This window comes from Glycine max, chromosome 14, assembly GCF_000004515.6.
Source record: "Glycine max cultivar Williams 82 chromosome 14, Glycine_max_v4.0, whole genome shotgun sequence".
NCBI classification, from domain to species: domain Eukaryota; kingdom Viridiplantae; phylum Streptophyta; class Magnoliopsida; order Fabales; family Fabaceae; genus Glycine; species Glycine max.
Genome location: NC_038250.2, coordinates 12,579,463 through 12,590,050, shown reverse-complemented (window position 1 = coordinate 12,590,050; position 10,588 = coordinate 12,579,463). Strand labels below are relative to the sequence as shown.

Genomic DNA, 10,588 nt, shown 5'->3' with positions numbered 1-10,588 from the left:
GAGCCCCGGAGATGTGGCCTATGGAGCATATGATGATCATCACAGCAAGTCCACTAGTTGTTGCACATCCCATCACAGTTTCTGGTCCATGTGACTTTTCCTTCTCAATTGCAGTGCCTATTGCCGCAAACATGAGAAAGAACGTGCCCATAAACTCTGCTCCAACCTGGTTTAATGTAGAGTCAACTCAACAACATCAATTCATGCATATCATTTTGCTAGATAAGGAACTTAACTTAGTGTAATTTTGAATATACCTTTTTTCCAAGACTAATGTCCATTCCTTTCTTTGTTGATCTCTAAATAGTAAGTAAACTGAAATCAAAGGGTTGATTTGGTTTGGTTTAGGGTGAGGATGCAAAGAGTGAAGATGTATTATATATATAGGATGGGCGTGAGTGATTGAATCTAATGAATTTGTGATAGCACAGCCTGGTTTAGAGGACCAGTGATCTCCAGAGAAGAAGAGATAAAGAAGAAATAGAGGAAGAAAACTCAGAGTAATTTTCGTTGCCCATCCTTATTACATGGATTGATTTTTTATAATGCCTAAAAGATAACTAACTTTGTCTTTTTGTGCTAGCATAAACCTAACAAAATTACACCATCAAGGCAAAAGGGGAGACATGCTAAGGCATGGCAGATTCTGTTGTAACAATAGTTTATGGCAAACCAAAAAAATTACTGGCTGAGTCGCGGACAATGTCGCTTTCTTTAAGACGTTTCGTGGCACTGCCAAAAATTGTGCAAACAGACTATCAACCACGACGTCCCCAGGATAAAACAGCCCAGATCACTGTATAAGATTCCCGAGTGCACTGAGGGAACCTTTTCTAGAATTACACCCTCTTGTATGACTTGAAAAGTCACTCTAAAGCCACCCAAAAATATGACTTGAAAAGTCACTCTAATAGACAACCGAAAAGTATGACTTGAAAAGTTACTATTATAGCCAACCGAAAATATGACTTAAAAAGTCACTCTTATAGCCAACCGAAATTATGACTTGAAAAGTCACTATTATAGCCAACCGAAAATATGACTTAAAAAGTCACTCTTATAGCCAACCAAAATTATGACTTAAAAAGTCGCTCTTATAGCCAACCAAAAATATGACTTAAAAAGTCACTATTATAGCCAACCGAAATTTTGACTTAAAAAGTCACTCTTATAGCCAACCGAAATTTATAGAGCGACAGAAAGAAAGAGGGAGAAGTTTGCCGAAAATGCATCGACTGAAATATGATAGGGAGAAAGAAAAGTTGAGGAAATGCTTCTCAACTGGGACAAAGAAAAATGAAGAAAGGAGCTCTCTATATATAGGGAGTGAAACACTATTCAAGTGTTTATCCTGAGCGATGTGGGACTTGAAGCCTTTTTTTCTTCTTTTTTTTTCCTTTCTTTTTTTTCAAACTTTCATCCACATTCTCCTTTGTTCTAACAATCCCCCACTAGAAATTTGAAAAGAAGATTTTCGAAGATTTCATAAAATTGTGCATAAACAAAGGTGTCATACAACTTGAACCTTTGCATAGTGAGTAAGATTCAGATTTTACTAGAGTGACTCGAAGTCTTGAACTCTATCTCCGACATCAAACCACACACAACCTTTTCATAGGTGTATTCTATAAAGCCCATGCGTTAAAGGCCATGCACGTCTATTCTGGTATAGTGAACGCTCTAGAAATTTTTGCCCAAAATTTCATATGAAGCGGCCCCCACTTCAACATTCACATAAGTGAGTCTATCAAGAGTACTCCTGTAGCCTAGGTACTCCACTCAACATAGAGTATAGATCTCATTAAGAATTACGATTTTTTTTTTCATAACTCATCCTCTTGTTACTTCAGGAATCATGTTGTTTTCACTTATAACAACATGTTCATCTCATATCACTTCATAACTTGTTATTACCCATTGAACCTAGTTCTTGGGATCTCTAGTCATTTAGGTCAGGTTACCAGCATGAATGATCATCGCAGTAAGGGCAATAGTCCCATTCTTTTAGAAGTGTAATGGACTTTCTCTCTAGCTAATCCTTTTGTCAAAGGATCTGCTAAATTATCATCAGTGCGTACGTGATCCACTATAACAGTTCCTATTGAGAGTAATTCTCTAATAGTGTTGTGCTTACGACGTATCTGTCGTTTCTTACCATCGTAATAACGGTTCTCAATTTTTTTTCAATAGCCGCGGTACTATCGCAATGGATCAACACAGCTGGTATCGGTCTTTCCCATAATGGAATCTTTGCAAGTAAGCTTCTCAGCAAACTTGTTTCCTCACTAGCAGTTGCTAGTGCTATCATCTCAAATTCCATAGTGGACTGAGCTAAGATAGTCTATTTCTTTTACTTCCAAGAAATAGCCCCACCAGCTATGCTAAATATATAGCTGTTGGTTGCTTTGGAATCATCTGAAAGAGTGTTCCAATCTGCATCGCTGTATCCTTCAAGTACAACGGGAAACCTTTTATAATGTAATCCAAGGCTTATGGTTCTTTTAAGGTACCTCATTACCCTTTCAATAGCGTGCTAGTGCTCCATACTAGGTCTACTGATAAACCTGCATAATAATCCCACAACTAGGCTATGTTGGATCTAGTACAATCAGTGGCATGCCTATGGCTGCCAATGATACTTGTGTACTCAGTTTGTCGTATACCTTCACAAGTGTTCTTAAACAGTTTTACACTTGGATCATATGGTGTACTAGTAGGTTTACAGTCAAAGTAATCATATTTCTTTAAGATCTTCTCAATGTAGTGAGATTGATCCAGAGAAATTTCCTCTTTTGACCTAGTAATCTTAATACCAAGGATTACACTTGCTTCTCCGAGGTCTTTCATATCAAAGTTGTTACACAACAATGATTTCACATCTAATTGGTTTGCAGCCAGGAGGCAAGTCTACTAAATGCTAGCTCTTGTTAGATTCTAAAGAATCCATCTCATTATTAATGGCTTCTTGCCACAAGTCAGCATCCAAAGAAGACAAAGCTTCTTGGAGGTTTGATGGATCCTCCTCTAATGTATAGGTCATATAATCGAGCCCATACTCTTTAGCAATTCTTGCTCTCTTACCTCTTCGAGGCTCTATATCTGATTCTGGTTGTGCAAGATTTTCACTACTAATAGCAAGAAGATAACTGGATGAAGTACCCCCACTATTCCTTAATTTAAAAGAAAATCAGATACCAGATTCTTTCTCATCTCTGGAGTATGCATCACATCTTTCCAGAGGTAAACTTCAGTTCAACATCTCTAGTTCCAGTAACCGTAGAGATGTGGGAATCACCCAGCAACACTTTCTTATTCGTGTATGTTTTAAACATAGCACGATCATAGCAGACATAGCGGGAGGCGCCAGTGTCTACCCACCATCCATCTGATCCTCCAATCATATTGATCTCAGTTATCACAGCTATGTATGACTCTTGAGCAATTTTCTGTATCTCATGGGATTGAGACTCTACTGATTTATCATCAGTCATTTGATACTTGAGGTAGCGGCTAACAACATATTTTTTAGTCCCAGCTTCCTCAGTATCATACTTCTTTTCCAGAGCTAGCCAAACTAATTTGGCAGACTTATATGGACTATAGTAATAATAGAGATCATTAGCTAACCCATTCAGAATGAAATTCTTGCATAGGTAATCATTTTCATTCCAAAGAGCTAGTTCCATAGTCATTTTATCCTTCACTTCCATCTCAGCATCCTCAGGTACCACTGGAATATCAGTGTTCAAAACATAGGCAACTTTTCTCATAGTTAAAGAAAGCATCATCTTTTGTTGCCAACGTTTGAAATGATACCCTTCAAACCTAAAAGGTTTGTTGAGGTCATTGCTATTCGAGCCAGTAATATCTACGGTAGCCATAGCAGAACCGAAACCGTCTTAAAATTGTTGTAACAATAGTTTATGGCAAACTGAAAAAATTACTGGCTGAGTCGCGGACAATGTCGCTTTCTTTAAGACGTTTCGTGGCACTGCCAAAAATTGTGCAAGCAGACTATCAACCACGACGTCCCCAGGATAAAACAGCCCAGATCACTGTATAAGATTCCCACTGCACTGAGGGAACCTTTTCTAGAATTACACCCTCTTGTATGACTTGAAAAGTCATTCTATCAGCCAACCGAAAATATGACTTGAAAAGTCACTCTAATAGCCAACCGAAAAGTATGACTTGAAAAGTCACTATTATAGCCAACCGAAAATATGACTTAAAAAGTCACTTTTATAGTCAACTGAAATTATGACTTGAAAAGTCACTATTATAGCCAACCGAAAATATGACTTAAAAAGTCACTCTTATAGCCAATCGAAATTATGACTTAAAAAGTCACTCTTATAGCCAATCGAAATTATGACTTAAAAAGTCGCTCTTATAGCCAACAAAAAATATGACTTAAAAAGTCACTCTTATAGCCAACCGAAATTTTGACTTAAAAAGTCACTCTTATAGCCAACCAAAATTTATAGAGCGACAGAAAGAAAGAGGGAGAAGTTTGCCGAAAATGCATCGGCTGAAATATGAGAGGGAGAAAGAAAAGTTGAGGAAATGCTTCTCAATTGGGGCAAAGAAAAATGAAGAAAGAAGCTCTCTATATATAGGGAGTGAAACACTATTCAAGTGTTTATCCTGAGCGATGTGGGACTTGAAGCCTTTTTTTCTTCTTTATTTTTCCTTTCTTTTTTTTCAAACTTTCATCCACATTCTCCTTTGTTCTAATAGATTCTAGTGCTGGGAAGGAAGATTCGAATGCATACTCAGCAAAATCTCAAATAAAATCCTTCAGGCTGATGTATTGCTGTTTCTTTTGGGCCTGCTTCTTAATATATGCACCTCCTGTTGATTGACTTCTGACTGCACCCCTGAATTGCTATCATTTTGGCACAAAGGAGAAGATGAGCCAGCTCATGAGTGGTTGAAACACATCAGGGATGAATTGAAACTGTGAGCAATGCATGTTGTCTGTTATATAGTATATATGTAATGGAACACGTGACTTTCTACATTTTGCATGGTCGCAAGACACTGTGGATGTGTTGATCGAGCCTTGAATAGTGGGTCAATCAATATGTTTTCCTCCGCTCTTAAGGGAAAAGATAAACACTCTTTTGTGCATTTTTACTTTTAGATCTCTATATTAAGAGATATTTTACTGGCCAATTGATATCGTTGAGATATTCTCATGTTTGTCTATTGAAAATCTTGGATATTTGGATGTATCGAAATTGTTGCCTAAGAGAGTCAACCAGAGGAAACACAAAGCTAATTTTTCTTGCCTAAGATCTTATCTAGAGTAGATATTAATTTTTTTGGAAGGAAATGAAAAGGAGGAAGTGGAAGGAATTTTATGAAATTTTGTAATTAGGTTTAGTTTTTAAAAGGAGAGGAGAAAGAAATACAAGGGAGGGAGTGGAAAAAAAATATTATTAATTTTATTGTTCTCTTTTAATATTGGAAAACTTCATAACATAGAAAAATTAATATTCTAAACATTTTAATAGTATAAAGGAAAAATATATTTTGACACACAAATGTTAATAAACACCTAATGTGAGAGAGATAGATATAGGTATGATAGATAATATAATGTGATAGAAAGAAAGATAAAAAGAAATGAAAATTATTGATAATGTATGAAATATTAAAATATCAAAACATCAATAATACTCTGGATTAAAACTCATTATTATTTAAGTTTTAAAATTTAAAATTATAAAAATAAGAAAATAAATAATTTTTTAAAATTTCTTTCCTTTCCTTATTAACTAAATAAAGTATTTAATTAAAATCTCCTTTCTCTCCTCTGTTAAAATCACTTACATTCCCTCCTCTCTATTCAAGGAGTCTCGAGAAGCTATTGTTATACTTTTATTTCTTTTTAATATAAATTAGTAACCATCAATATAAAACCTCATGAGTGATTGAATCTAATGAGTTTGACACAAAGGAAAAGATGAGCCAGCTCATGAGTGGTTGAAACACATCAGGGATGAATTGAAGATGTGAGCAATCCATGTTGTCTATTATGTAGTATATATGTAATGAAACACGTGACTTCCTGCATATTGCATGTTTGCAAGACACCGTGGATGTGTTGATCGAGCCTTGAATAGTGGGTCAATCAATATGTTTTCCTCCTCTCTTAAGGGAAAAGATAAACACATGAGTGGGAAAATACATGAGTGGTTGAAACTAATGGCAGTTAGGTACAAAGAAAAAAAAAAAAGAGGTAGCTGTTTACTTGTACGAGGACGTGTTCGGTGTGGGAAAATACAAGGATTTGGGAAACTGATGGCAGTTAGGTACAAAGAAAAAGAGGTAGCTGTTTACTTGTACATGGAAGTGGAGTGTGACAAATGCAATATGGGATTTGAGAACGAGGCCCTTAACGTCAGACATCAATCATTACATGTACCATTCAATGTGCCTTCTGTTATTTTTTCTATTCCGTTTCTTCTTGGCCATCGTTTTTCTCTGTGCATTACTGCACTGTAAGATGCATTTGTCTCAGCCGTCATCAGGGATGAATTGAAATTGTGAGCAATGCATGTTGTCTGTTATATAGTATATATGTAATGAAACACATGACTTTCTGCATATTGCATGGTTGCAAGACACTATGGATGTTGATCGAGCCTTGAATATGGCAGTTAGGTACATGGTTGGCTTGCATTGCCGAAACAATTGTTGTGATACCTAGCTAGCAAATAATTCCTTTACATTTGATGGATAATTAATAACTTTCGAGATTGTTTAACTCTTTTGTTTGTGCTCACGCTGGTTTGGAATCAAATGTTTGACAAAAAAATAAATAAAATAATTTATTTAATTAAAATAGTTTCTTTTCAAAATGTATAGATCGATTATCAAAATGTATAATCAATTATTCAAAAAAAAAATTTGATGATCAATTGTAGGACATGAAAATCAATTTTCAAGTTTTCAAAATTGATTTTCATATAAGTGTTTACTGATATGGTTGGAGGTATATAGTTAAATTAAAGTATAATGGGATAATTAAGTATTAGGTTTCTCTTAAAATTATCTCTTTTGTAATATTGTGTTTACTAAGCCTAATTTAACTAAAAATCCCTTTAGAAGATCTTCTTGCTTATTTATTCAGTATGAATCAATTTAATAAAAGTAATAAGGACTCAAGAATTTATCCATTTGCAATCCATCATATAACATGAGAACATCCAGCGATAACTCAAACATCACCACTTATTTCCACTACCACACAAATCACACCACCATGTGCTTCAAGGAAGTGTAAATCTGAATACGACAAAAGAGATATAAGTAAACATGTGCCTATGGCTCATTTGTAGTCATATTGCTACATACTATAGCATGTCTAAGATCTAATGCGGAGTGGAGAAAGTTACGCCAAAAGTAGAGGCAAAGTAACTTCAATATTGTTATTTCAAATGGGTCAAGGAGGCTGGCTTTTGGACAAGTCATAGCATATTTGATTTGAATTATGCCCTATTCTACGGTGATAATCAACTGTGGTTGGGATCTGTGCTGAATTTATTTTTGATCATAGGATACAAATAAACAACAATAAGTTATATGCAAGAATTTCTCATTTGGATTTGTTAATGATTTCCAATCAAACTAATATATAAAGGACTAAAGGCTACCACTTCAAAAGCATTAAAAACTAAAAAAATTCTATGTTGCATCCTTTTTCTAAAAGCAAATTCTTTTAGTTTTTTTTTTCTAGAATGCGTAGCAGTGTTTTTTTTTAATAAATAAGAGATTCATACCTCTGACTTTGTCCAGCTACCTATCTATTACCCTTGATGAATCTTGGCAAAGTCTGACTAAATTTTATTCAGTCCTGTATAGCCCATACAACAGATGTTGTTAGTTTGACTTGCGTTCTCATAGGAGAAGCCTGACAACCTCATGTAACATGTCTGGATTAGGCCTATGACCAGGATATCTTACTGAAAACAATTTATTTTATACTAACATTAAAATAAACTTCGAACACCACTAATATCATTATTTTATATTAACAAAAAAATTTCTGTGTGAAGTAAGAATCTTATTTTTTTAAAAATATTTTTTCCTATATTAAAAATATCATATTATTTTTTTATTAAATTATATAATATGATAAATACAAAAATCATAAAAATAAGTAATTCTTTAATTTTTATAAAACTTATTTAAAGATTTCCAATATCAATCAAATAAATTTAATTTATTTAAAAAAATATGATTCTCAGACATTATAATTCTTGGATATAAAAAAACTTCTTCCTCCTAACCGTCCCTAAAAGAAATGTTCACTCTAGTCAAAGTTTGGGTTAGCAACATTGAGTCAACAATTTATTTATTTGGATCTAAGACTCAAACTTAACATCAATGCTATAAGTTGGTACCTAGTCTCAATTCCATTTTTAAGACGGAGATTAATTAAATCCTAATCTTTAGTTAATGAATCTAAATTCTAAATCACTAGTATATTAACAACTTGTTAATTAGTGTCACCATCTTTTATTATGTGTAAAAAAACATGATCTGGTTTTTTTCTTAGCTCCCCCCAGTTTTAGTTTGTCCAAACATAGATGTATAAGCCCACAGAAAAATAGATATGGATAATAAGGTTTGTGTTTCTCTGAATACAAATCTTTGAAATGTTCATATATATGTTATTATGATACTCATGAGAGCAGTGTAGTAGGCTGTGTATTTAATTACAGTTATTAATGAAGAAGGGTTCTCTAGCAATAGACCAGAAGATAGAGCATTCAATTTATGTCATGAATTATGCGATTTGAGTGCTGGAAATTGTTAGTGTCAAGAACATATGAGTTCCTTGACACACACTTACAGGAAAAGAGAGAAATGTATGAGGTAGGAGGGAGAGTTTCTATTATGCAAGTGTATTCCTTTCTTCAAATGTATAAACTCATTTAACTATTTTATTGAATGATCAATTGTATTTATACATCATTGTCAAAGGCTGAAAAGATAAAACTGAAAATTACAACTCAACACATTACTTTCTGTTTTTTCAGCAACAAACTACTAACCAATTAACTAACTTTCTAACAAATGAAAACTAACTGATTTATCCACAAATGGATCAGGATTACTACAACACCCTCCTTTAATTATGATTCTCAATCAGCTTTATCATCAGTTTACTTCTCAGTTCTTCAAACTTGGCTTTCTTCAATGGTTTTGTCAGTAAATCAGCAAAATTATCTTCTGATTCGCAGTAGATGAGCTTGATTTTTCCTTTGTGAACTTTGTCCCTGATAAAATGATACCTAGTATCAATGTGCTTGTTGTTCCCATGATCTACAGGGTTCTTAGCAAGACTGATTGCTGACTTATTATCAATCAGTAAGCAAATTGGTTTCTTCTTTTGAATCTTCATTTCTTTCAGCATTTTCCTCAACCACAGACCTTGAGATGCTCCAAGGGAAGCTGCTATATACTCAGCTTCACAAGTAGATAATGCTACTGGATCTTCTTTCTTCGAGCTCTAGGAGATTAGAGCTCGACTATACATGAACACATAGGCTGCAGTGCTCTTCCTGTCATTCTTGTCCTTCCTCCAATCTGAATCAGTATAGCCAAGCATATTTTGATTTGATTCATTCTGTCCAAAAGGTAGCAATACTCCATAATCAGTTGTGCCCTTCACATACCTTAAGATCTTCTTTGTAGCCATCATGTGAGAAATCTTAGGTGCCTTCATAAACCTGCTTATAATGCCAACACTATAAGCTATGTCAGGTCTTGTATTACACAAATACCTGAGTGAGCCAACTATTTGTCTGTATAGAGTAGCATCTGCTAGTTCTCCTTCATCATTCAAGCTCATCATTAGCCCAGTTTCATCTGGAGTTGCAACTAGATTGCAATTGCTCATGTGAAACTTCACAAGCAAATCAACTGCATATTTACTTTGATGCATCACCACACCTGCTTCCGTTTCCTTGAAATCAATGCCAAGAAAATAGGATAGTTGGCCCATGTCTGTCATTTCAAATTGCTTCATCAACAGCTGCTTGACTTTGTTGATTTCTAACATGTTGCTCCCAGTGATCAACAAATCATCCACATAGAGGCACAATATGATTAAATATGCAGTAGTCTCCCCTCTAATATAGACACCATGTTCAGAAGTACATTTCTCAAACCCAATCTGGTTGAGAACACCATGAATCTTCTTGTTCCAAGCCATACTGGGCCTTTTTTAGTTTGTACACTTTGTCTTCTTGGCCATCAACTTGAAAACCTGGAGGTTGATCAACAAACACATCTTCTTCAAGAGGCCCATTTAGAAAAGCAGACTTGACATCCAATTGATGCATTGACCACCTTCTCGTGCTTGCAATTGCAATTACAAGCCTTATTGTCTCAATCCTTGCTACTAGAGCAAAAATTTCACCATAGTCCACACTTTCTCTTTGTAGGAAACCCTTTGTCACTAGTCTTGCCTTGTGCTTAACCACCTCTCCTGTGGGATTCTTTTTCACTTTAAAGACCCACTTAACTGCAATAGGTCTTTTCCCTTTTGGGAGGTTCACAAGATCCCATG

General features: G+C 34.8%; 1 protein-coding gene across 11 annotated transcripts in view; it reads left to right on the top strand.

Moving 5' to 3' along the window:
- Positions 1-10,588, top strand: part of LOC100500679 (uncharacterized) — a 40,059-nt gene that overhangs the window by 7,300 nt on the left and 22,171 nt on the right. For 2 of the 11 annotated variants that reach the window (XM_041008752.1, XM_041008741.1), the window contains one exon: positions 4,741-8,981. In XM_041008752.1, the coding sequence (XP_040864686.1) occupies positions 4,741-4,865 (125 nt within the window). In that variant the 3' untranslated portion in view covers positions 4,866-8,981. 11 annotated transcript variants of the gene reach the window in all.